A 26,966-nucleotide genomic window follows, 5' to 3' on the forward strand; every position below is an offset into this window, starting at 1 on the left:
TAGCTGCTTGAACTTGGGCTTTCTATATCGCACATCTGGAGTTATCTTTAGGAGACTGCCCTATTGCCATTGTTACTGTCGTTACGCAATTTTTTCATTTCCAATCATGAATAAGTCTACTTGTTTTTATTTTTGCCTGCTAGAGTGTAATGAATGTTGTTATGGTACTAGACAATAATCAAAAAAATATATTACGATATAGCAGTAGGTTCCCACAGATGCCAAAGGTTCAAATTGAAAAAAAAAAGCCGAATTTATTTCGGGCGTTTCCTTCGGAAAGCCCGAGTAATTTATGAGGACTGTATTCATAGAATACATGATCTAAAAGTACATGATCATTTCTTTCTTAAAATGAATTTTTTCGTCGTAAACTATCTTTTATCTCAGGGATCTCATCAAAATAAACGCAAATCAAAATGACAAATCTAATTCGCTATGAAAAAATGTTCTGACATGTTTATGTTTAGGAAAATTTTCTAGATTATTACAGAGATGAGATTGCTTCGGTAAGAATATTTTTAGAAAGAGATCTTTGATTTATAAAATGATTGTTTGTGAATTTTTAAGAAACAGATAACGAGATTAATAATTATGCACTTAGCAGCTGCCATCCTGGGGATCGACCCTGGGGTCATACGGGGGAATAGACTTTTGTCGCCAATTTTGCATTGAAGTGCATTTGCACCTCCGAGACGAGACACATGGGAAAACACCCACTGGATTTTTACCATTGCCGCCATCTTGAGAATAAAAGATCCTTACCATGGTGACTGGCTATTACCATTGATACCTACAGATGTAAAAAAACTACTACTACTACTTTTTCCAGTTAGTTGCCGGAAAAAAGCCACATAGGATGTTTTTAACTTTGAGCCCTGTATAGCCCTGTATAGTAACCACAAGCTGAAGTAAGTTTTAGTTTGTGGCAAATAACATTCTTTCGGAGCATTACATTGTTTGAGTTAGTAGAGCATACTTCTTTGTCCCCAGGGGAAGGGCATTGGTAGCTTTATGTTGAACAATGTTATTGTTGGTTAGGGGGTTTAGGAAATTCCTTTGAAAATGCCCAGGGGTTCCCCGGGGTCACCCTCTCCCCCCCTGGGACGGCCGCTGATAAGTGCATAATGACCATGATGACTAAAACAAGAATTTTTTTTATCAGTTGCATATAATTATAGCTCGTTGATCTCTTTGCCTCTGGAAAATGTTGTCAAATAATACCATCTGGCCCGATTACAGTCGACTAATACATATTGGAAAACTTTATATCATTTATTCTCATCACATTTGCAAAGATAACTTTTTGACAGGTATTAAAAGAAAAGTTAAGGCTATTTCAATATACAAGACATTGCATGATAATTTTTGCACTTATTAATAACTTCATCTACACTTTAACTAGGTTTTTCGTTTCCTTCTTGCTGAGATTCATTATTTTTCTTCTTTCTTCTCTTTCGGCTCTTCTTTTTCTTCCTTTCTGGTTCTGTGAGGATAGTAAGAAGAAATTGTTGTCGTCAGTTGTTTATAGGTTTTTGGTCATGCGGGATTGGTCTGAATTTCCCATTTTGGAATGCTTTGAGCAAATTAGAAAACTGGAGAAATTCATCAGCCATGAAACTTAATGAATTTTGTTTGTTAAATCTTACCCTCACTTAAAGTCTTCCTCTCCTCATTGTCATGTCTTTGCTCTCCTATGTCCTTGTCATCATTAAAGTTAAAGAGAAAGGCCTTGATTTTTTTTCTTCTTGCAGTTGGCAGTTAAATTTGTATTATGCATGAGTCTATAAAAACATAACTTTATAAAGATGATTTCTTGTTACTTTATTTAAAGTTTGCTATCTTTAGAAGTACAGAAACAAATAGGTTTACAGCTTCATTTTTTCATTTTTGATTTTTTTTAAATTCCGTAAAGAAAATTTTCCACTTACCAGGAATAGCGGAATCAAGGGATTTATCAGTATTGGGCTTCATACACGAGTAAGTCCCTTTAAAACTTCTGCAATAGAACCTTCTGCTATCACATCACACTCTACACACAGTTCCCGCAAGCCAGCATCCTGGAAGCGTTTGCCAGTGTTGGACAACATGGTGCATGCTGTGTGGAATACTTCCATTTTCATTACCATATCTTTCAATTTTGCGCTTTGTTTCCATTGTCCCTCGCTTGCCTTTGCATACAGTGTTAAGTCAATGACGAAGCCGATGCTCTTTAAGTTGAGCGTGTTCTTTACCTTGAGAGACTGCACTAGAACCTTGTGAACGGTAGCCATGTCAGTAGCAGGCACATCGATACTCGGGAGATATCTGTTGACAGCCAGTGAGACAGTTGAACCTCATTAAGGACAGAAATGTTAAATCAATTCTAGCCATTGGCTTTTTGGTTCCCGCACCAGAAAGGGTCTCCTCCAATCTATCTATAATACCCCACGGGAGTGTTGCTTTGATATATGGCTTGCTAGTTTCAGGCAAAAGAGCGATCTCATGCCCCAGTCGGTGTGGCATCTGGATAAGTTGAACATTGTTCGGCATACGGTAACAGTATTTGCTTGGGTGGTTTTTGTACTCCTGCCGTAACTCCTTAAATAATGTCCTGGCCAAAAGAGGTAACAAGGCGCCTGACGCGATCAGAATATTCCGCTGAGATGTGTGTGTGTTGCCAGTTTAGGGTATAGAAACGCATCTAGTTCTTCTGAAAGTTTGACTGCACTATCACATAGCTCGGTAGGTTTCGGAGGCCATGACATCTTACTAATGTTTGGGTGAAGTGCATCACAGAAGTACAGGCCAGCTTAAGATTCATATATAAATATGAAAGGAAACCCTCTGTATTAACATCTGAAGTTTCTTCTCGGATTACCCTAGACGTGGGTGTGATGGATTTTCAGAACGGTTTACTTTTAAGTGTAAGCAGATGGTGAAAGTGTGGCCTGAGAAAGGCTTTGAATGGCGACGCACCTCATTTCTGTGTTTTCAAACATACAACCTTTTTTCGCGATTTTCTTTACATATCAAGAAGAACATCTCGATTTCTCCTTTGATGCTGATCACAAACTTTTTCTTTTTTAAATTTGTTATTTCATGCTATTCTGACATCTTACTTTTCTACATTTACATATCCGCTCGTTTGCACCGGCTCTACAATTTCTTCTTTTGTACTTTTTATTCCAAACAAGTTAATGAAATGACTTATATCTACTTGTACGTCTTTGGCAGGAACAACAGCAATCCATCGTTTCATGAAAAACATCTTCCCGTCATTGCTTTATGCAGTGGCTTTGGTTGGATGTTTTCCACGTATCGAGTGGCAGTTTGGGAGTTTACAATGGAAAGTTTAATTAGGGCAAAAAAAAAAAAAAAACTGTTAAAACATCGATCGATCCCTTCAGAAAAACACACTTTCTGTGTTGAGTCCATCACTTTTTCAATCAACCAATAAAAAAAATTCAATTACCGTATTCTGATTCTTGCTCGCAAGAAAGTTGAGAAATCTCCAATTAAATCCATATATAATTAAACTATACCCGTGTGTTTTGAAAGGTAGAAACCAAAGAATTTGCTACAATAATATTTCTTTTGATTGGAAATTATTGAATCAAGGTACTACTCAAGGTAGCGTAAGCGGACCCTATCTATTCCATATTTTTATAAATGATCTAGAGATCTATTTAGATACCCTGCCAGTGTTATTCTAGTATGCTGCTGTTTCAAATATCATTGCTCCTGTTTACAAAGTTAAAGACATGTCTGAGACATTGGTCAAACATTTCTTAGAGTGGATAGAAAAGAATGGAATGTTCTGTAACCCTAGCAAATGTAAGGAGCTTACAGTCCTAGAAAGGCAATCATGAATTGTACCCTCCTGTATTAGGGATCCCTAGTTGTACTTATGTGAGCATTCTAGGTGTCACCTTTAAGAGTGACTGTAGGTTCAATACACATGTTAAATGCCTCTATGTCCTTAGCTCTCTACGTAAAGAGGGGTATAAGCAGGTAGAAATAGACTTTCTTTTCGCTTCCTTAGTACTTCCCCGATTTCACGTATGCTCATATGGAGCATCAGACTCCGACCTCACCCGAGTACAATGTTTTTTTCGATCGTTGTTGGAAAAGAAATTTTATTACAAGAAATCACAATTTACGATCAATTTTACAGAAGCAGTAGTATTTTTAAAAAGGTTTCTAAGGCCGCCAATCACCCCTGTCGCTTTTTATTCGCTTGTAAAGGCCTGCAGCTACAATTTACGGACTAGGTCTGGCACCATAACAAGCATCAAAAGTAAACGTTTTAAATATACATTCGTTGGTCGTTTAATTTTTAGACATAACCTATATGACAATTTCTAACTGTAATCAGGTGGTAAATTTAATTTTGTGGAATTATTAACCTTTTAACTCTTTTAACTCAAATTGCTTGTAACATTAGGACTGTATTTTTCTGTTTTGAATCAATAGAGACCATTATTATTCTTGTTATTATTATTATTATTATTATTATTATTATTCATTATTAAGCGCGCTTATTTCAGGTTACTTCCTACCTTCAGAGGCTGATTTTTTTTTGACTAGATTGAAGTTACACTTTTTAACTTGCGTTTGCCAAAGAAAAAAATTAAAAATCTCAAAAAGCGTCCGACTTATTTAAAAAACGTATTTTCGAATAAAAGTTAATAAATCAGGAAGGTGTCATAATCTCGTAAATGGGCGAACCCCCTGGGGGAATAGTCGAATATTCGGAGGAATATTACATCGCGCCCTTGACAAATTTCACACGTGGAAGTAATCTGCTCGTAGAAAGTCTTTTCTCGTGGATATAACACAAAACTCAAAATTAGAGAAGAGTCCTTGGGTAAAGAAAAAGAAAAAAAAGGTCCAAAGAAGAGAGAAATGGCAGCATTTTGTCAAAAAAGCAAAACAAAACAAAACAAAGCGACAAAGGTTCTTGGTTTGGCCAGGAGCCGTCGACAAGCTCGGCATCCACTGAAGATCGACAGCATTCGATTATCCTTGGGGCAAAGAGCTGAAAAATTAAAGTCAAAACCACAGAAGGTTGTAAACAACATTCTTCGTTGGAATCTGACGAAATTGACGGAGAAAAAGAAGAATGCGACAGATTTACCCTTTCTGCCGCGGGTTTTCTCTTCGCCGACTTTGTCGATTACTAAACGATCAACAGGGCGAGATAAAAAAAATAAAAAAAAAAAAAGACTGCTACACGATACTTTTCCCGGGAAAATCTTGATCCATTGTCATTGACGTCAGGTCTCGTCTTTCTCATTGGTTTGCGGTTTCAGGAGGCGAGATAATGTCCTGGTGTGGCGCAAGTTGTTTACAAACCTTTGGGAGCTAAAATCTCGCATTTGATTTTGAGAGGAATACATCCACTTTGAATGAATTTATAGGGTATGTAGATTTGACCGATTTTCGTGAAATTTCGCCAAAACATTCCCGGGATGATGACTAACAAAAGTGTGTCAGGAAATTTTGATCTTTTAAATATTTTTTACGTGGTATCCATTTACGCAAAACGCTTCGCATATTTTTCGCTACTCTAGCTTTAGATGCGAATATCCAGACAACCAATCAGAATATCGGAAAAGCCTGACACTCCTTTGTTGATTGATGCCTTGTGAATGAGACTAGGCAGCCATTTTTCTCGTGCCGCAGGATCCGATACCCGATAAATTCGATAGAAAAACACTCGGTCGTTTCACGCCTTTCCGGCTCATGACACTTCCTGAATGAAAAAATCGCCGAAATTATATTTTTATCGTAAATTGCATTTATTAACCTTTGTTTTGATGTCTAGTTTGTTAGGGTTTTCTTCCAACTAGCGCGCGTACGAATTTTCTCCCGAAGGACATCCGCGAAGGTAGGAGGTAACCTTAATTTTTGGGCTTTCAGGGTGGGCGCTTATTTGAGGCTGGGCGCTTATGGTAACCCATTCTCCCTGAGGTGATACCGCTGACAAACGCCAAGATGCCCCTTGGCTCGGGATTGAACTATCCCACGCCGGCAAAGGTCCTTGAGGTTAACTGTTAGAGAATAGAGCCTTTGTCTTAAAACGAATCAACCGCAATGTCATTCAAATGTTTACTTTGCCATCAAGGTCGTAATTTTACATCTTAGATTTACCGGCTTCGTGCACGCCTTCAGCCTTATCTTTTTCTCCCTTCGATGTTTTTGTAATTTTTAACAAGCACAGCGTGTTCCAACTTGATGTGACAGCTTAGACTTGGTTATGGCTTAGAGAGGAAACCAGCAGCTACAGCCACAATGGTAGGCGTGTGTCGAGAATGGCAGTCGTTTTTGAAGTTGCCTAACGGGAATGTAGTGGAATACATCGCATAAACAATCCATTTCTGTTACATGATGACACATCTATGCTTTTGAAATGATACCGGTTGCTACGTTGTTTACAAGGCAAGAGTCGAGAGTCGGGTAAGTACGTGACTAAATTCAGCTGAATTTTATAAGTTCACGGTTCAACTTATGTTACAAGTAAGCTAGTGCCACGTATTCGTATTGCAGTATCATAAATGCTAAGCAAAGGTTTGGATTACCCTCCTGTCCAATAGCCAAAGGGGTTTTGAGCGGAATTACGCGAAACAATTCCGTGTTTCCATAAATTTGGTCCCAGCGTTTCATTATTCAATAACTATTTACAATCAGGCTTGTTTACTGGAGGTTTGAGATGGATCCAAAAACGAACGCAGCTCCTCTAAGGATTTGGGAAATTTTTCTTTATAAGGTTCCCTGTGAAATCTGTGTCACTACGTTCCGAAAGTAAAGATGACCCATGATCTGACCTTGAACTGAGTTCGCTTGCAAACGAAGATACGTTCTTAATTTACTTTGATTTGGAGTCTGGCACAGTTAAAACGCCGAATTTTTCTAGGACACGAAGAAGCTAATCAACTACTTTAACCAAGTACATCAAAAGATCGATTTTTAACTCTGTCATGTTGGTTCGTTCCGAAGATTACCTTTTTCTGGATTAAAAATTAAAACTAATTTTAATAAGTAACTGGCGTGACCAAGCAACTATCATTATGCATTGTTTGCGGTATTATTTGTCTCCACATTTCTTATTCAATAAACAATTTAAAAAGAAAGCTTCTAACTGGTTCAAGGCCTTTTCTTGTTGTTTCCATAATATTAGGTAAATCTTAGTCAGTAGGGCTCAATGTTTTGTCCCTGTGAAAAGGTTATTCACTTGGAAAACGAGTGTAAGGGTGGCCCCTTAATTTTTTTCAAGGTGAGAATTAAGTACAGTGTTCTACGTATGCTGTTCGACGGTGAAACCAAAAGTTGACCTTTTCATTTGCCAAATATTGTATATAAATTATTGCAATTCATTGTGAGGTCCAAACAATGGATGCAAGTTCAGAATCTCAACCACTGAACTTTATCATTTGGTTAGAGCCATTTGAAAGACAAATTACCAGATGAAGTAAAAGGAAAGAAAAATAGAAATGTAATGCCACATTAGCCATGATGCATGGAGGTTATGATTGTGATGGATTTTCATTCATTTATCTCATGCATTATGAAGAATTGAAACAGCTCAGAAGGCAGATATGTTTCTGTACTTTCCATTTCGTATTTATTCGCTCAGGAGAAAAGGCACAGAAATTTTAGCAATCTGTAGTAATTTAACCATATTGCATAACCAAGTTATAAAGGAAAAGAGCTTGAATATTAGGCTTGTGGGAGAGGATTTTCAATTTAACACACCAGCCTAGGAGAGTTAGGAGATGACTTGGCTTAGTAAAAAATGTACTACTTTCAAAAACCAGGTAATTGCCAAGTCAATAATAGATAGTGGAATTATCACAACCTTGGAAATATGTTAAGAGTTCATTTATAAATTTTAAAATAGGAAGAGCATTGTATATCCTGAGATCACTCTCTCCGCTGATCGGAAACATTGAAATCAAGGTTAAAATTCAGAAAAGGAGTATTTATGCACCAATTATCAACAGCTATTTTTTTATGAAAGGCAAGTAAAGCAAACAGAATCAACTTCTTGAAATAGTTTCCACTTGATTAAAGTTCAGGGTGATATTCAAAAAATTATACAGCACTCGATGGTTCCTTTTCACTCTCATATAGATTTTTTCCTTATTTAGTGGTACCAGTGACTTGGCTAACATATTTGTTCTTTTGCAGAAATTTGGACAATTCCCCTGGAGCTTTATTTTAAAGGTTTGTATGATTGTCCCCTATTTTGTATCTATAGTTCAACTTGCTTATAATACTAAGACTCGTAGTGTTTATTGGAATTAAATTTGCTGCAAATCTAAAGCTATCACTTGTAGAGGATCTATATACCTTGACTGGCCCCAAATTAAATGCTTTCTTTTGAGCTTGTTTAGGATATTGCTCTTAGACTTGCTGAGGATACTGGTCTTTGACTCACTGAGGATACTGGTCTTTGACTCGCTGAGGATACTGGTCTTTGACTCGCTGAGGATACTGGTCTTTGACTCGCTGAGGATACTGGTCTTTGACTCGCTGAGGATACTGGTCTTTGACTCGCTGAGGATACTGGTCTTTGACTCGCTGAGGATACTGGTCTTTGACTTGCTGAGGTTACTGGTCTTTGACTCGCTGAGGATACTGGTCTTTGACTCGCTGAGGATACTGGACTTTGACTGGCTGAGGATACTGGGCTTTGACTGGCTGAGGATACTGGGCTTTGACTGGCTGAGGATACTGGGCTTTGACTCGCTGAGGATACTGGTCTTTGACTCGCTGAGGAGACTGGACTTTGACTTGCTGAGGATACTGGTCTTTGACTCGCTGAGGATACTGGGCTTTGACTTGCTGAGGATACTGGACTTTGTAAGTCTGGCTCATTGAGAAGAAGTCTGGTTGACTCGCTGAGAATAATTCTGGTTGGCTCGCTGAGAACAAGTCTGGTTGGCTCGCTGAGAACAAGTCTGGTTGGCTCGCTGAGAATAATTCTGGTTGGCTCGCTGGGAATAAGTCTGGTTGGCTCGCTGAGAATAAGTCTGGTTGGCTCGCTGAGAATAATTCTGGTTGGCTCGCTGAGAATAAGTCTGGTTGGCTCGCTGAGAATAAGTCTGGTTGGCTCGCTGAGAATAAGTCTGGTTGGCTTGCTGAGAATAAGTCTGGTTGGCTCGCTGAGAATAAGTCTGGTTGGCTCGCTGAGAATAATTCTGGTTGGCTCGCTGAGAATAATTCTGGTTGGCTCGCTGAGAATAAGTCTAGTTGGCTCGCTGAGAACGAGTCTGGTTGACTCACTGAGATGTTTGGTATTGCTATAATAAAAAATTATTTCAGCCAAAATTTCTCAAATAGGGTTAGTTGTAGTGGGAGTATGTCTTTCTGTCATTAGAAAGACATACTCCCACTTGTTTTTTTCTTCTTTTTTTCCCCAGTACAACTATCTAATGTCAAGTTATGGATCTTTACATTGTAACAATGAAGCTGTGAATGAATAGAGGTGGTAGGTGTGAATGATTAAAATCTTATTGTGGAATTTTAAAGTAACATGCCCCACCTTTCCTCCCCCCCAAAAACTTTAATTAGCCTGAATACTAAATGCCAAGGAAGGCAAGGTAGTAATATTGTTGATTAAAATATATACCAATACCTAATCTAATTATAGTAATATCATGCATATGATATTACTAATTTCATTTAAAAAGTCAAGTAGCAGAAAGGTCGGGGACAAGCATCCAAGGGATCGAAAGAGCAGAAGGCTCCTCGTTACTAGAGAAAGCCAAAAGAGTAAGTAAATTCTTTAAACTACAAATTAAACCAAAATAATTATTGTTTCTGGAACCTTTCATCAAAGTACTAACAAATAATATAAATCCCCGATGTGCAAAATCATGTTCTATGAGTTTCATGTGGTGCAATAACTGGTGAAAACATAACATAACCATGGTGGAAAGGGAGTTGCGTAGCTAGTATAATTGTTGCAGTTCAAATTTCTGCAAAAAGGAATGCAAATTAACTTCATGGTCAATGATTGTTCAGAAAAACCTCCCTACTCTTGGTTTTCATGTGTTTTTGGTTTTTTTCTTCATGTGGTGGTCATAACTTATGTTGCCAAAATAAAAAAAGGGGGAATTTAATGTCTTGAACAATTGCAACCAAATTAAGGAAGACCTTTGAATAAGAAATTTAATTTGTGGTAAGCTGTATAATGCTGAATGCTTTGGGTGATTGACTTTTGACAATATATCAAAGACCTGATAAATACCAATACTTTGATATCAGGTAACAGCCATGAGAAAAAAATGTCTCACCCAAGAACCTGCTGGGGAGTGTTTCCGGATTAAGGTTCTCCATGAAGATGACAGGGAGATAACAAGAAATTTTTTACCAAAAGGAACATATCAGGTGAGTTCTGAAACAGTTGAATGATAACTCATTACAAATAAAATAGATTAAAGTATAAAGTACCATATGGCATATATATATATAACTAACTGCAGAAAGTACTTTTTGGGCCTTCTGGGCCTCATCAGTGCAGTGCTGATGCTAGGATGGGGGAGAACCGAGACGGTCACCCCAAACGACCCAACCTTTGTGGTATCGTTTAAGCCATGCCAGAGTGTTCAAACTAGAGTAAACTAGCAAGCATGCGCAATTGCAGCAGCAATGACTCATCCTAGATAGAGTGCTCAATTTGGACATGATATATATTATATTTATTAAAAACTTGATCATTGGATAATGCAATTCACGACCTTTTATTGGCTTAGCCATTATGGTATATCAGCCAATATACCATAATCTACAAATATGGTTAGCACATGTCAGCTTAAAATTAAAAGGGAACTAACAATTTAATGAAATTTAATAATTTGATTTAAGGTTTGTAATAAAACAATTATTCCACTTGCCCTTGTTGGATATGAGACGATTATAGCCACCTCGGCACTACGCGCCTCGTTGGCTATCTATCATCTCATATCCAATGCGCACTCGTGGAATAATAATAATATATATATGTATATATATATAAGCAGAAAAGTGATGGTCAAGAGGCCAACTCCAATGTAGCTTTGTTGGTGTATTAGCTTGAAGTTTTGAACATCTCGGTCTTCCTCGGAGGCTTAATTATATATATATATATATATATATATAACCCTGCTCTGATAAATAAATATGCCTGCACACTATACAACTGTAGTGCATGGCCTTTAATGATTAAGCATCAACATGCTTACATTCTTTCTCATCAATTTATTTACAGGAGGTGTATGACTGGGTGGGTCAAGAGACTTCCCAAGACTATTTTACATTACATCAACTTGAATCTGGTTTTTTTTCTGATACAAAACTACCCACTGATAATCTCGTCCAATCAGAAAAATTGTGCCTGATAACAAGGGTAAGTAACATGTAAAAAGGATCTTGAAAAGGCCATGTAGTAACAGCTAAATTAAAAAAAAAAATGGTTTATGTCTATTGTACTTCACAGAAAAAAGATGAAGCAAATGAAATATTTGGAAAAAATGATGAGGTGAGAAAAATCAAAACAGATCATTTGGTCCCTTAGTTTTTTTTTTCTTTTTAAAAATCGATCTTATTAATTTTACTTATCTTTCAAAACTCTAGTTGATTTCAGGTGTCTTTCTATGGCAAGTTTGATTCTGATAAATCCCTTGATTCCACTATTCCTGGTAAGTAGAGAATTCTCTTTACAGAATTTTAAAAAAATGAAAAATGAAAAAATGAAGCTGTAAACCTATTTGTTTCTGTACTTCTAAAGATAGGAAATTTTAAATAAAGTAACAAGAAATCACCTTTATAAAGTTATATTTTTATATACTCATGCAAATACAAATTTAACTGCAAACTGCAAGATGAAAAAAAATCAAGGCCTTTCTCTTTAACTTTAAAGATGACAAGGACTTGGGAGAGCAAAGACATGACATTGAGGAGAGGAAGACATTAATTGAGGGTAAGATTTAACAAACAAAATTCATTAAGTTTCATGGCTGGTGAATTTCTCCAGTTTTCTAATTTGCTCAAAGCATTCCAAAATGGGAAATTCCAATCCTGCATGACCATTAGCAAAAACCTATAAATGACTGACAACAAAAATTTCTTCCTACTATCCTCAAAGAACCAGAAAGGAAGAAAAAGAAGAGCCGAAAGAGAAGAAAGAAGAAAAATAATGAATCTCAGCAAGAAGGAAACGAAAAACCTAGTTAAAGTGTAGATGAAGTTATTAATAAGTGCAAAAATTATCATGTAATGTCTTGTATATTGAAATAGCCTTAACTTTTCTTTTAATACTTGTCAAAAAGTTATCTTTGCAAATTTGATGAGAATAAATGATATAAAGTTTTCCAATATGTATTAGTCAACTGTAATCGGGCCAGATATTTGGTATTATTTGACAACATTTTCCAAAGGCAAAGAGATCAACGAGCTATAATTATATGCAACTGATAACAAAAATTTTTGTTTTAGTCATCATGGTAATTATGCACTTACCAGCGGCCGTCCGGGGGGGGGGGAAGAGGGTGACCCTGGGGAACCCCTGGGCATTTGCAAAGGCATTTCCTAAACCCCCTAACCAACAATAACATTGTTCAACATAAAGCTACCAGTGCCCTTCCCCTGGGGACAAAGAAGTATGCTCTACTAACTCAAACAATGTAATGCTCCAAAAGAATGTTATTTGCCACAGACAAAAACTTACTTCAGCTTGTGTTTACTATACAGGGCTATAGAGGGCTCAAAGTTAAAAACATCCTATGTGGCTTTTGGTGGCGACTAACTGGAAAAAGTAGTAGTAGTAGTAGTAGTTTTTTTACATCTGAAGATATCAATGGTAATAACCAGTCACCATGGTAAGGACCTCTTATTCTCAAGATGGCGGCAATGGTAAAAATCCAGTGGGTGTTTTCCCATGTGTCTCGTCTCGGAAGTGCAAATGCACTTCAATGCCCCCGTCCTAGAACAAAAATTGGCGACAAAAGTCTATTCCCCCGTATGACCCCAGGGTCGACCCCCAGGATGGCAGCTGCTAAGTGCATAATTATTAACCTCATTATCTGTTTGTTAAAAATTCACAAACAATCATTTTATAAATCAAAGATCTCTTTCTAATAATATCCTTACTGAAGCAATATCATCTCTGTAATAATCTAGAAAATCTTCCTAAACATAAACAGGTCAGAACCTATTTTCATAGCGAATTAGATTTGTCATTTTGATTTGCGTTTATTTTGATGAGATCCCTGAGATAAAAGATAGTTTATGACGAAAAAATTCATTTTAAGAAAGAAATGATCGTGTACTTTTAGATCATATATCCTATGAATACACTCCTCATAAATTACTGGGGCTTTCCGAAGGATACGCCCGAGATAAATTCGGCTTTTTTTTTCGCTGAGAATAAGTCTGGTTGGCTTGCTGAGAATAAGTCTAGTTAGCTCGCTGAGAACGAGTCTGGTTGACTTGCTGAGATGTTTGGTATTGCTATAATAAAAATTATTTCAGCCAACATTTCTGAAATAGGGTTAGTTGTAGTGGGAGTATGTCTCTCTGTCATTAGAAAGACATACTCCCACTTGTTTTTTCCTCTTTTTTCCCCCAGTACAACTGTCTAATGGCAAGTGATGGATGTTTACATTGTAACAATGAAGCTGTGAATGAATAGGGGTGGTAGGTGTGAATTATGTAAATCTTATTGTGGAATCTTAAAGTAACATGCCCAACCTTTCCTCCAAAAAAAATAAAAATAACCAGAATACTAAATGCCAAGTTGTCAACCCTTTCTCTTACAACTTAGTTGATTTCTGGTACTTAATTTAGTTCATAACTTCCTTTCCCTTTTTTTTAATTCTCTTCCTTGCCATGGTCATAATCACTGCAATTTCTGGGTTTACCTTATTTATCATTTTTGGCCTAGAGTTCCTTCTTGTCTCTTGGAAGTCAAATCATCCATCTAGAAGGCCTTTTTTAGTTGAAGAGTGTTTCATATTCCTATTACCCATGCCTGTCATCTTAAATTGACTTTCACTCAAAATTCACACCTAACTCTTTGTATTTGTTTCTCTTCCACAGTTCATGACTGGGATGGGAATTCACAGAAATGCAAACCAATGATATTTATCATGTGTTAAATAAATCTTGAATATTAATAAAAATCATCAAAATATACTGGCTGACTTATGCAAAATAGTTATGGTAGCATGGGAAAAAATAGGGAGATAAAGAGAACCATCTGAATTAAATTAAATAAGTTTAGATCCTACAAGTGATTACAGTGAGGGAAAAATGTCTGATTCAGTTAATAGCAAATCAGTTCTTGAAAATCTTGTAAGAAATAATAATGAATGCACAGGGTTTTCAATGAGGTTTTCAGTTTTTTGTATGACATGTATTTTTAACCCACAAAAAGGTCAAAATAGGTATATTGCCTCTTGGTATCTAATGAAAGTCCAATTCCATCTAATTGAATTTACTAAAACTGTAATTAGTACTACTTCTCTTGTTGTGGCCATCAACGATATTCAATATTCAGATATTTTTCTATTAAAAACAATATGAACTATTGAAAAGTAATATTGCTTCAATCAACTGATTTGTGAAAACTCCCCTTGGGTGAACATTTTGCAACAAACTTTGACTCGATATCAATAATAGGTAAAAAATTCCCTTCTCCTTGCAGTTAAAGGCAAGTACATTACTTACTCATAGTTCATAAAAGCCTTGAAAGTATTCGAAGATGCTTGAATTCAAAAATAACAAATTCAAGGTCTTAAAGTACTTGAATTTGAGGACTAGAGCTTGATTTTTGCAACACTTTTTCTTTAGCAATTTTCAAGTAAAAAATTGCAGTACTTTAATAGAAAAGCTGAGAAATAATGTTAAATAATTTTAAAATTTCTTATGCAAACCTTTCCAAAAAAGGTCCTTCAATTTATCTAAAACTTGGCAAAGTCATTGAAAAGCCCTTCAATTTCAACCTTTGGCATCTGTAGGAACCTACTCCTATTATTTTGATTATTGTCTAGTACCATAACATTCATTACACTCTAGCAGGCAAAAATAAAAACAAGTAGACTTATTCATGATTGGAAATGACAAAATTGCGTAACGACAGCACAAATGGCAATAGGGCAGTCTCCTAAAGATAACTCCAGATGTGCAATAGAGAAAGCCCAAGTTCAAGCAGCTATGCGTCTGCTTGAAGGGAAAAAAAAGTCTAAAACAGCAAAACATGATGAAATATTCCTTGCATAATGAATACGAAGTTTCAGAATTAATTTTAATTTTTATTTATCAAAATGTACATCTTTCATGGTTTTAATTTCTGGTTTCCCTCTTGTTGTGGAAAAATGAAGTAACCTTAGTAATGGGATAGGATCCGATTCAAGCTTTGAACTTAATTCGACACAAATATTCAATGCTACTTTATCTGCTGAAATTTATGCCAGAAGCTCTATAAAAATATCGGTTTAGGCCTTCCCTGCACTTTATAATCCCAAGAAAAAGAAAATAGAGATTACCTTAACATATTGCAGCAAAATCCCAACTTATCTTGAACCTAAAACTTTACCCTGGAAAAAAAACTATACTTCTGCGCATGCGCCAAGAACAAAGTTTGGCACACAAGCCTTCTTTCGCAAAACGACTCTCGTTTTGTCAAACGAGTCTCGTTTCTACAAACGAGTCTCGTTTCTACAAACAAGTCTCGTTTCGGATCACTCACACTTTCTGGGCAACCAGTCGATTTTAAATCGTCACGATTTATAAGTCACTCGATAAACGATTTAAAGCGAGACTCGTTTGTTTGTGAATAGAAACGAGACTCGTTTATAGAAACGAGACTCGTTTTTAGAAACGAGACTCGTTTATAGAAACGAGACTCGTTTGTGGAAACGAGACTCGTTTGTAGAAACGAGACTCGTTTTTAGAAACGAGACTCGTTTGACAAAACGAGAGACGTTTTGCGAAAGAAGGCTCGTGTGCCAAACTTTGCTCTTGGCGCATGCGCAGAGGTATAGTTTTTTTTTTCCCCAGGGTAAAGTTTTAGGTTCAGATTAAGCTGGGATTTTGCTGCAATATGTTAAGGTAATCTCTATTTTCTTTTTCTTGGGATTATAAAGTGCAGGGAAGGCCTAAACCGATATTTTTATAGAGCTTCTGGCATAAATTTCAGCACGTAAAGTAGCACTGGATATTTGTGTCGAATTAAGTTCAAAGCTTGAATCGGATCCTATCCCATTACTAAAGTTACTTCATTTTTCCACAACAAGAGGGAAACCAGAAATTAAAACCATGAAAGATGTACATTTTGATAAATAAAAATTAAATGCTGAAACTTCATATTCATTATGCAAGGAATATTTCATCATGTTTTGCTGTTTTAGACTTTTTTTCCCTTCAAGCAGACGCATAGCTGCTTGAACTTTGGCTTTCTATATCGCACATCTGGAGTTATCTTTAGGAGACTGCACTATTGCCATTTGTGCTGTCGTTACGCAATTTTTTCATTTCCAATCATGAATAAGTCAACTTGTTTTTATTTTTGCCTGCTAGAGTGTAATGAATGTTGTTATGGTACTAGACAATAATCAAAATAATAGGAGTAGGTTCCTACAGATGCCAAAGGTTGAAATTGAAGGGCTTTTCAATGACTTTGCCAAGTTTTAGATAAATTGAAGGATCTTTTTTGGAAAGGTTTGCATAAGAAATTTTAAAAGTATTTAACATTATTTCTCAGCTTTTCTATTAAAGTACTGCAATTTTTTACTCGAAAATTGCTAAAGAAAAAGCGTTGCAAAAATCAAGCTCTAGTCCTCAAATTCAAGTACTTTCAAGACCTTGAATTTGTTATTTTTGAATTCAAGCATCTTCGAATACTTTCAAGGCTTTTATGAACTATGAGTAGGTAATGTACTTGCCTTTAACTGCAAGGAGAAGGGAATTTTTTACCTATTATTGATATCGAGTCAAAGTTTGTTGCAAAATGTTCACCCAAGGGGAGTTTTCACAAATCAGTTGATTGAAGCAATATTACTTTTCAATAGTTCATATTGTTTTTAATAGAAAAATATCTGAATATTGAATATCGTTGATGGCCACAACAAGAGAAGTAGTACTAATTACAGTTTTAGTATATTCAATTAGAGGGATTTGACTTTCATTAGATACCAAGAGGCAATACACCTATTTTGACCTTTTTGTGGGTTAAAAATACATGTCATACAAAAAACTGAAAACCTCATTGAAAACCCTGTGCATTCTTTATTATTTGTTACAAGATTTTCAAGAACTGATTTGCTATTAACTGAATCAGACATTTTTCCTTCACTGTAATCACTTTTAGGATCTAAACTTATTTAATTTAATTCAGATGGTTCTCTTTATCTCCCTATTTTTTCCCATGCTACCATAACTATTTTGCATAAGTCAGCCAGTATATTTTGATGATTTTTATTAATATTCAAGATTTATTTCTTTAACACATGATAAATATCATTGGTTTGCATTTCTGTGAATTCCCATCCCAGTCATCAACTGTGGAAGAGAAACAAATACAAAAAGTTAGGTGTGAATTTTGAGTGAAAGTCAATTTAGGGGGTTTAGGAAATGCCTTTCCAATGCCCAGGGGTTCCCCGGGGTCACCCTCTTCCCCCCCCCCCCCCGGGAGGGCCGCTGGTAAGTGCATAATTACCATGATGACTAAAACAAAAATTTTGTTATCAGTTGCATATAATTATAGCTCATTGATCTCTTTGCCTCTGGAAAATGTTGTCAAATGATACCAAATATCTGGCCCGATTACAGTCGACTAATACATATTGGAAAACTTTATATCATTTATTCTCATCAAATTTGCAAAGATAACTTTTTGACAAGTATCAAAAGAGAAGTTAAGGCTATTTCAATATACAAGACATTACATGATAATTTTTGCACTTATTAATAACTTCATCTACACTTTAACTAGGTTTTTCGTTTCCTTCTTGCTGAGATTCATTATTTTTCTTCTTTCTTCTCTTTCGGGTCTTCTTTTTCTTCATTTCTGGTTTTTTGAGGATAGTAAGAAATTTTTGTTGTCAGTCGTTTATAGGTTTTTGCTAATGGTCATGCAGGATTGGAATTTCCCATTTTGGAATGCTTTGAGCAAATTAGAAAACTGGAGATATTCACCAGCCACGAAACTTAATGAATTTTGTTTGTTAAATCTTACCCTCACTTAAAGTCTTCCTCTCCTCAATGTCGTGTCTTTGCTCTCCCAAGTCCTTGTCATCTTTAAAGTTAAAGAGAAATGCCTTGATTTTTTTTCATCTTGCAGTTCGCAGTTAAATTTGTATTATGCATGAGTATATAAAAATATAACTTTATAAAGGTGATTTCATGTTACTTTATTTAAAGTTTGCTATCTTTAGAAGTACAGAAACAAATAGGTTTACAGCTTCATTTTTTCATTTTTAATTTTTTTTAAAATTCTGTAAAGAGAATTCTCTACTTACCAGGAATAGTGGAATCAAGGGATTTAACAGAACCAAACTTGCCATAGAAAGACACCTGAAATCAACTAGAGTTTTGAAAGATAAGTAAAATTAATAAGATGGATTTTTAAAAAGAAAAAAAAAAAAAACTAAGGGACCAAATGATCTGTTTTCATTTTTCTCACCTCATCATCTTTTCCAAATATTTCATTTGCTTCATCTTAATTCTGTGAAGTAAAATTGACATAAACCATTTTTTTTTAAATTTAGCTGTTACTACATGGCCTTTTCAAGATCCTTTTTACATGTTACTTACCCTTGTTATCAGGCACAATTTTTCTGATTGGATGAGATTATCAGTGGGTAGTTTTGTATCAGAAAAAAAACCAGATTCAAGTTGATGTAATGTAAAATAGTCTTGGGAAGTCTCTTGACCCACCCAGTCATACACCTCCTGTAAATAAATTGATGAGAAAGAATGTAAGCATGTTGATGCTTAATTATTAAAGGCCATGCACTACAGTTGTATAGTGTGCAGGCATATTTATTTATCAGAGCAGGCTCATATATATATATATATATATATATAATTAAGCCTCCGAGGAAGACCGAGATGTTCGAAACTTCAAGCTAATAAACCAACAAAGCTACATTGGAGTTGGCCTCTTGACCATCACTTTTCTGCTTATATATATACATATATATATATATTTAACAATTATTCCACGAGTGCTCATTGGATATGAGATGATAGATAGCCAACGAGGCGCGTAGTGCCGAGTTGGCTATAATCGTCTCATATCCAACAAGCGCGCGTGGAATAATTGTTTTATTACAAACCTTCAATCAAATTATTAAATTTCATTAAATTGTTAGCTCCCTTTTAATTTTAAGCTGACACGTGCTTACCATATTTGTAGATTATGGTATATTGGCTGATATACCACAATAGCTAAGCCAATAAAAGGTCTTGAATTGCATTATCCAATGATCAAGTTTTTAATAAATATAATATATATCATGTCCAAATTGAACACTCTATCTAGGATGAGTCATTGCTGCTGCAATTGCGCATGCTCGCTAGTTTACTCTAGTTTGAACACTCTGGCATGGCTTAGACGATACCACAAAGGTTGGGTCGTTTGGGGTGACCGTCTCGGTTCTCCCCCATCCTAGCATCAGCACTGCACTGATGAGGCCCAGAAGGCTGAAACAGTACTTTCTGCAATTAGTTATATATATATGCCATATGGTACTTTATACTTTAATCTATTTTATTTGTAATGAGTTATCATTCAACTGTTTCAGAACTCACCTGATATGTTCCTTTTGGTGAAAAATTTCTTGTTATCTCCCTGTCATCTTCATGGAGAACCTTAATCCGGAAACACTCCCAAGCAGGTTCTTGGGTGAGACATTTTTTTCTCATGGCTGTTACCTGATATCAAAGTATTGGTATTTATCAGGTCTTTGATATAATTTTATTGTCAAAAGTCAATCACCCAAAGCATTCAGCATTACACAGCTTACCACAAATTAAATTCCTTATTCAAAGATCTTCCTTAATTTGGTTGCAATTGTTCAAGACATTAAATTCCCCCTTTTTTTATTTTGGCAACATAAGTTATGACCACCACATGAAGAAAAAAAACCAAAAACACATGAAAACCAAGAGTAGGGAGGTTTTTCTGAACAATCATTGACTATGAAGTTAATTTGCATTCCTTTTTGCAGAAATTTGAACTGCAACAATTATACTAGCTACGCAACTCCCTTTCCACCATGGTTATGTTATGTTTTCACCAGTTATTGCAGCACATGAAACTCATAGAACATGATTTTGCACATCGGGGATTTATATTATTTGTTAGTACTTTGATGAAAGGTTCCAGAAACAATAATTATTTTGGTTTAATTTGTAGTTTAAAGAATTTACTTACTCTTTTGGCTTTCTCTAGTAACGAGGAGCCTTCTGCTCTTTCGATCCCTTGGATGCCTGTCCCCGACCTCTCTGCTACTTGACTTTTTAAATGAAATGTTTACAAATTTCGTTAACCTTTTAACAATAGTTGAATATCATGAGTTCAATCAGCTCTAAGAATTTTGTTGATCCAATTTGATACAAGAACAGTTCCAGATTTTTGTATAGGTAATCACATGACTTTGAGTGCAATTTGGAATAAATAAGCACGAGTAGAATTTTTCAAAGACTAACAAAATTGCATGAGCCCGTAGGGCGAGTGCAATTTGTGGTCTTTGAAAAAATTTACAAGTGCTTATTTATTCCAAATTGCACGAGAAAATCATGTGATTATCTATTAATAATATACATGAAAAAATACGAGGTAGCTTCTCATAACTACGCAGAAGAAAAGCGCGCGCATCATGTGCAAAAATAATTTATTCAAACTCTGCAAGTGACATTGACCTTGACATTGACATTAACCAATGATTCTGACCAATCTGAATGTCTGGTTTGTTTCTTTCTTTGCACTGAATAAGCCCTCTTCTGCACTGAATTAACTCTCTTCTGCACTGAATTAACTGAAAACTGCATTCATCTTAACCAATCAGAACCAAGAAATTTTTTCATGTATATTATTATAGCTAAAATTAATTTTGTGGAAAAAATTCATTAATGAAGGAAATCTTTCTTATGGTTTTCTTTATGCCTTCTTGTGCATTTTATGCTATTGTTTTACAAAGAAATGTGATATTTGCTTTAGATTTAATTTTATCATGGCCGTATGGCCCGACTCTACGCATGAAAGATGACGACATTTTTGCCTCGTTTGTATGATACATGAAAAGGCAGTATTTGTACATGAAATTTATCCTTTTCTCAATATTTTCCCTAATGTGACTAATCTCTGCATCCAAAACATTTATAACTAATTGAAAAAATAGATATTCTCCAATGGTTTACTCAATCTCTTGTAGAAGTAGATGAGAAATGTTCACATAAGTGACAAATTGTATGTTCCATTTGATCACTTACATCTTTCAGGGATTCTCCTAGGTGTAACAAAATGTCTGATGCTCATTGTAAAACTATAAGTTTAAAAACTGGGTGACCAGTTCAATATTAATTCAATAAGTAAAACCAAACACTGTTAACAGCTATTGGGACAATTTTAGGAGACATTTTTAAGGTAGCAATTTTTCAAATGTTACACTTTTCATTTTTAAGTGATATCAATCTCCTCAAAAACCAATTCACTCCACAGAGTAGATAAGTATGAGCCATTTTTTGCAATGACGCACATCAGGAAGGAAAAAATATAGATTGAGACTCTACAACAGCCTTAATTCAGAAATACATTAATTTTTTTATTAACTTCTTAACTCCCAGTTAATTAGCATGTAAATTCTTAAACTTAAGTGGCAAATTCCTGTAACTGATTTACAAAGAAATGTGTATCAGTTAGATGAGAGATTTAACAGTCAGATCTAGGGAGTTAAAGGGTTAAGAGGGTTTGATAATTGTCATTGATTGGCAAAATTTTTCAACTTACCTGAAAAGCAAACATTTAGACTGGGGTTATTTTCTTTTGGAATAAGGATCATCAACTCACTAAATGGACCTCTTCTTCCAAATGTGGTCCTTACTGCAGATGGAAAATAGTCAAGTATTTTAATGACTTTGAATGTTATGTTTTGATTTGGGGAAGCTATGTGTTTAAAATTTTGTTAGTGTTCTGTTGAAAGGAGAATTGCTCTTTATTCTTAATTTTGTTATTAGATAGACAGGTTCTAGACATCAACATTATGAACATTGGTTTTACCCACAAATGTTAATTGTGTAGTTGTAAACCTATTAAATTCTATTAAACCTAATTCTCACAGCATATGCATGATATTACCATAATTAGATTAGGTATTGGTATATATTTTAATCAACAATATTACTACCTTGCCTTCCTTGGCATTTAGTATTCTGGTTATTTAAAGTTTTTGAGGGGGGAGGAAAGGTGGGGCATGTTACTTTAAAATTCCACAATAAGATTTTAATCATTCACACCTACCACCTCTATTCATTCACAGCTTCATTGTTACAATGTAAAGATCCATAACTTGACATTAGATAGTTGTACTGGGGAAAAAAAGAAGAAAAAACAAGTGGGAGTATGTCTTTCTATTGACAGAAAGACATACTCCCACTACAACTAACCGTATTTGAGATATTTTGGCTGAAATAATTTTTTATTATAGCAATACCAAACATCTCAGTGAGTCAACCAGACTCGTTCTCAGCGAACCAACTAGACTTATTCTCAGCGAGCCAACCAGAATTATTCTCAGCGAGCCAACCAGAATTATTCTCAGCGAGCCAACCAGACTTATTCTCAGCGAGCCAACCAGACTTATTCTCAGCGAGCCAACCAGACTTATTCTCAGCGAGCCAACCAGACTTATTCTCAGCGAGCCAACCAGACTTATTCTCAGCGAGCCAACCAGAATTATTCTCAGCGAGCCAACCAGACTTATTCCCAGCGAGCCAACCAGAATTATTCTCAGCGAGCCAACTAGACTTGTTCTCAGCGAGCCAACCAGACTTGTTCTCAGCGAGCCAACCAGAGTTATTCTCAGCGAGTCAACCAGACTTCTTCTCAATGAGCCAGACTTACAAAGTCCAGTATCCTCAGCAAGTCAAAGCCCAGTATCCTCAGCGAGTCAAAGACCAGTATCCTCAGCGAGTCAAAGTCCAGTATCCTCAGCGAGTCAAAGACCAGTATCCTCAGCGAGTCAAAGCCCAGTATCCTCAGCCAGTCAAAGACCAGTATCCTCAGCGAGTCAAAGCCCAGTATCCTCAGCGAGTCAAAGTCCAGTATCCTCAGCGAGTCAAAGACCAGTATCCTCAGCGAGTCAAAGACCAGTATCCTCAGCGAGTCAAAGACCAGTATCCTCAGCGAGTCAAAGACCAGTATCCTCAGCGAGTCAAAGACCAGTATCCTCAGCGAGTCAAAGACCAGTATCCTCAGCGAGTCAAAGACCAGTATCCTCAGTGAGTCAAAGACCAGTATCCTCAGCAAGTCTAAGAGCAATATCCTAAACAAGCTCAAAAGAAAGCATTTAATTTGGGGCCAGTCAAGGTATATAGATCCTCTACAAGTGATAGCTTTAGATTTGCAGCAAATTTAATTCCAACAAACACTATGAGTCTTAGTATTATAAGCAAGTTGAACTATAGATACAAAATAGGGGACAATAATACAAACCTGTGAAATAAAGCTCCAGGGGAATTGTCCAAATTTCTGCAAAAGAACAAATATGTTAGCCAAGTCACTAGTACCACTAAATAAGGAAAAAATCCATATGAGAGTGAAAAGGAACCATCGAGTGCTGTATAATTTTTTAAATATCACCCTGAACTTTAATCAAGTGGAAACTATTTCAAGAAGTTGATTCTTTTTGCTTTACTTGCCTTTCATAAAAAAATAGCTGTTGATAATTGGTGCATAAATACTCCTTTTCTGAATTTTAACCTTGATTTCAGTGTTTCCGATCAGCGGAGAGAGTGATCTCACGATAAACAATGCTCTTCCTATTTTAAAATTTATAAATGAACTCTTAACATATTTCCAAGGTTGTGATAATCCCACTATCTAATTGACTTGGCAATTACCTGGTTTTTGAAAGTAGTGCATTTTTTACTAAGCCAAGTCATCTCCTAACTCTCCTAGGCTGGTGTGTTAAATTGAAAATCCTCTCCCACAAGCCTAATATTCAAGCTCTTTTCCGTTATAACTTGGTTATGCAATATGGTTAAATTACTACAGATTGCTAAAATTTCTGTACCTTTTCTCCTGAGCGAATAAATACGAAATGGAAAGTACAGAAACATATCTGCCTTCTGAGCTGTTTCAATTCTTCATAATGCATGAGATAAATGAATGAAAATCCATCAAAATCATAACCTCCACGCATCATGGCTAATGTGGCATTACATTTCTATTTTTCTTTCCTTTTACTTCATCTGGTAATTTGTCTTTCAAATGGCTCTAACCAAATGATAAAGTTCAGTGGTTGAGATTCTGAACTTGCATCCATTGTTTGGACCTCACAATGAATTACAATAATTTATATACAATATTTGGCAAATGAAAAGGTCAACTTTTGGTTTCACCGTCGAACAGCATACGTAGATCACTGTACTTAATTCTCACCTTGAAAAAAATTAAGGGGCCACCCTTACACTCGTTTTTCAAGTGAATAACCTTTTCACAGGGACAAAACATTTAGCCCTACTGACTAAGATTTACCTAATATTATGGAAATAACAAGAAAAGACCTTGAACCAGTTAGGAGCTTTCTTTTTAAATTGTTTATTGAATAAGAAATGTGGAGACAAATAATACCGCAAATAATGCATAATGATAGTTGCTTGGTCACACCAGTTACTTATTGAAATTAGTTTTAATTTTTAATCCAAAAAAAAGGTAATCTTCGGAACGAACAAACATGACAGAGTTAAAAATCGATCTTTTGATGTACTTGGTTAAAGTAGTTGATTAGCTTCTTCGTGTCCTAGAAAAATTCGGCGTTTTAACTGCGCCAGACTCCAAATCAAAGTAAATTAAGAACGTATCTTCGTTTGCAAGCGAACTCAGTTCAAGGTCAGATCATGGGTCATCTTTACTTTCGGAACGTACTGACAGATTTCACAGGGAACTTTATAAAGAAAAATTTCCCAAATCCTTATAGGAGCTGCGTTCGTTTTTGGATCCATCTCAAACCTCCAGTAAACAAGCCTGATTGCAAATAGTTATTGAATAATGAAACGCTGGGGCCAAATTTATGCAAGCATGGAATTGTTTCGCGTAATTCCGCTCAAAACCCATTTGGCTATTGGACAGGAGGTTAATCAAAACCTTTGCTTGGCATTTATGATACTGCAATAAGAATACGTGGCACTAGCTTACTTGTAACATAAGTTGAACTGTGAACTTATAAAATTCAGCTGAATTTAGTCACGTACTTACCCGACTCTCGACTCTTGCCTTGTAAACAACGTAGCAACCGGTAGCATTTCAAAAGCATAGATGTGTCATCATGTAACAGAAATGGATTGTTTATGCGATGTATTCCACTACATTCTCGTTAAGCAACTTCTAAAACAACTGCCATTCTCGACACACGCCTACCATTGTGGCTGTAGCTGCTGGTTTCCTCTCTAAGCCATAACTAAGTCTAAGCTGTCTCATCAAGTTGGAACACGCTGTGCTTGTTAAAAATTAAAAAAACATCGAAGGGAGAAAAAGATAAGGCTGAAGGCTTGCACGAAGCCGGTAAATCTAAGATGTAAAATTACGACCTTGATGTCAAAGTAAACATTTGAATGACATTGCGGTTGATTCGTTTTAAGACAAAGGCTCTATTCTCTTACGTTTAACCTAAAAGACCTTTGCCGGCGTGGGATAGTTCAATCCCGAGCCAAGGGGCATCTTGGCGTTTGTCAGCGGTATCACCTCAGGGAGAATGGGTTACCATAAGCGCCCTGCCTCAAATAAGCGCCCACCCTGAAAGCCCAAAAATTAAGGTTACCTCTTACCTTCGCGGATGTCCTTCGGGAGAAAATTCGTACGCGCGCTAGTTGGAAGAAAACCCTAACAAACTAGACATCAAAACAAAGGTTAATAAATGCAATTTACGATAAAAATATAATTTCGGCGATTTTTTCATTTAGGAAGTGTCAGGAGCCAGAAAGGCGTGAAACGACCGAGTGTTCTTCTATTGAATTTATCGGGTATCGGATCCCGCGGCACGAGAAAAATGGCTGCCTAGTCTCATTCACAAGGCATCAATCAACAAAGGTGTGTCAGGCTTTTCCGATATTCTGATTGGTTGTCTGGATATTCGCATCTAAAGTTAGGGTAGCGAAAAATATGCGAAGCGTTTTGCGTAAATGGACACCACGTAAAAAATATTTAAAAGATCAAAATTTCCTGACACACTTTTGTTAGTCATCATCACGGGAATGTTGTGGCGAAATTTCACGAAAATCGGTCAAATCTACATACCCTATAAATTCGTTCAAAGTGGATGTAGTCCTCTCAAAATCAAATGCGAGATTTTAGCTCCCAAAGGTTTGTAAACAACTTGCGCCACACCAGGAGATTATCTCGCCTCCTGAAACCGCAAACCAATGAGATAGACGAGACCTGGCCTCAATGACAATGGATCAACATTTTCCCGGGAAAAGTATCGTGTAGCAGTCTTTTTTTTTTTTTATTTTTTTATCTCGCCCTGTTGATCGTTTAGTAATGGACAAAGTCGGCGAAGAGAAAACCCGCGGCAGAAAGGGTAAATCTGTCGCATTCTTCTTTTTCTCCATCGGTTTCGTCAGATTCCAAAGAAGAATCTTGTTTACAACCTTCTGTGGTGTTGACTTTAATTTTTCAGCTCTTTGCCCCAAGGATAATCGAATGCTGTCGATCTTCAGTGGATGCCGAGCTTGTCGACGGCTCCTGGCCAAACCAAGAACCTTTGTCGCTTTGTTTTGTT

The 26,966-nt window shown here is 36.1% G+C and overlaps 1 protein-coding gene and 2 long non-coding RNA genes across 12 annotated transcripts; 1 reads left to right on the forward strand and 2 right to left on the reverse strand.

Annotated features, from left to right (window-relative positions):
* Nucleotides 1-1,251: 1,251 nt before the first annotated feature.
* Nucleotides 1,252-1,769, reverse strand: LOC148717114 (uncharacterized). The gene is made up of 2 exons (XR_015995671.1): nucleotides 1,647-1,769; nucleotides 1,252-1,483 (listed from the first exon to the last, which is right to left on the reverse strand). It is a non-coding gene; the product is annotated as an uncharacterized LOC148717114 (long non-coding RNA).
* Nucleotides 1,770-5,746: 3,977 nt separating this feature from the next.
* Nucleotides 5,747-14,157, forward strand: LOC148717115 (uncharacterized). 7 transcript variants are annotated; one of them, XR_015995514.1, is made up of 12 exons: nucleotides 5,757-6,438; nucleotides 8,170-8,205; nucleotides 9,405-9,472; nucleotides 9,635-9,756; nucleotides 10,252-10,374; nucleotides 11,234-11,371; nucleotides 11,462-11,503; nucleotides 11,609-11,663; nucleotides 11,885-11,944; nucleotides 12,110-12,842; nucleotides 13,592-13,659; nucleotides 14,062-14,157. XR_015995514.1 is itself a non-coding variant. In XM_088745565.1 (11 exons), the coding sequence occupies exons 5-10, from the start codon at nucleotides 10,261-10,263 to the stop codon at nucleotides 13,612-13,614; spliced, it is 432 nt and encodes a 143-aa protein (XP_088601691.1). In that variant the 5' UTR covers nucleotides 5,760-6,438; nucleotides 8,170-8,205; nucleotides 9,405-9,472; nucleotides 9,635-9,756; nucleotides 10,252-10,260; the 3' UTR covers nucleotides 13,615-13,659; nucleotides 14,062-14,157. The 7 variants fall into 7 exon arrangements, 6 of the variants coding, with proteins under 6 accessions (XP_088601694.1, XP_088601690.1, XP_088601689.1 ...); XM_088745565.1 differs by lacking the exon at nucleotides 12,110-12,842 and having other exon boundaries at nucleotides 5,760-6,438; XM_088745564.1 differs by lacking the exons at nucleotides 13,592-13,659; nucleotides 14,062-14,157 and having other exon boundaries at nucleotides 5,756-6,438; nucleotides 9,675-9,756; nucleotides 12,110-13,471.
* Nucleotides 14,158-17,019: 2,862 nt separating this feature from the next.
* On the reverse strand, nucleotides 17,020-26,480 carry LOC148717116 (uncharacterized). 4 transcript variants are annotated; one of them, XR_015995520.1, is made up of 11 exons: nucleotides 25,445-26,480; nucleotides 23,681-23,716; nucleotides 22,487-22,554; nucleotides 21,977-22,069; nucleotides 20,402-20,483; nucleotides 19,777-19,899; nucleotides 18,778-18,915; nucleotides 18,647-18,688; nucleotides 18,483-18,547; nucleotides 18,200-18,259; nucleotides 17,020-17,523 (listed from the first exon to the last, which is right to left on the reverse strand). It is a non-coding gene; the product is annotated as an uncharacterized LOC148717116 (long non-coding RNA). The 4 variants fall into 4 exon arrangements; XR_015995519.1 differs by lacking the exon at nucleotides 17,020-17,523 and having other exon boundaries at nucleotides 18,483-18,537; XR_015995521.1 differs by lacking the exons at nucleotides 17,020-17,523; nucleotides 18,200-18,259; nucleotides 18,483-18,547; ... (2 more) ...; nucleotides 19,777-19,899; nucleotides 20,402-20,483 and adding an exon at nucleotides 21,451-21,476 and having other exon boundaries at nucleotides 25,445-26,465.
* Between the last annotated feature and the right edge of the window lie 486 nt (nucleotides 26,481-26,966).

The sequence above is a fragment of the Stylophora pistillata genome, chromosome 14, assembly GCF_964205215.1.
Source record: "Stylophora pistillata chromosome 14, jaStyPist1.2, whole genome shotgun sequence".
Lineage (NCBI taxonomy): Eukaryota > Metazoa > Cnidaria > Anthozoa > Scleractinia > Pocilloporidae > Stylophora > Stylophora pistillata.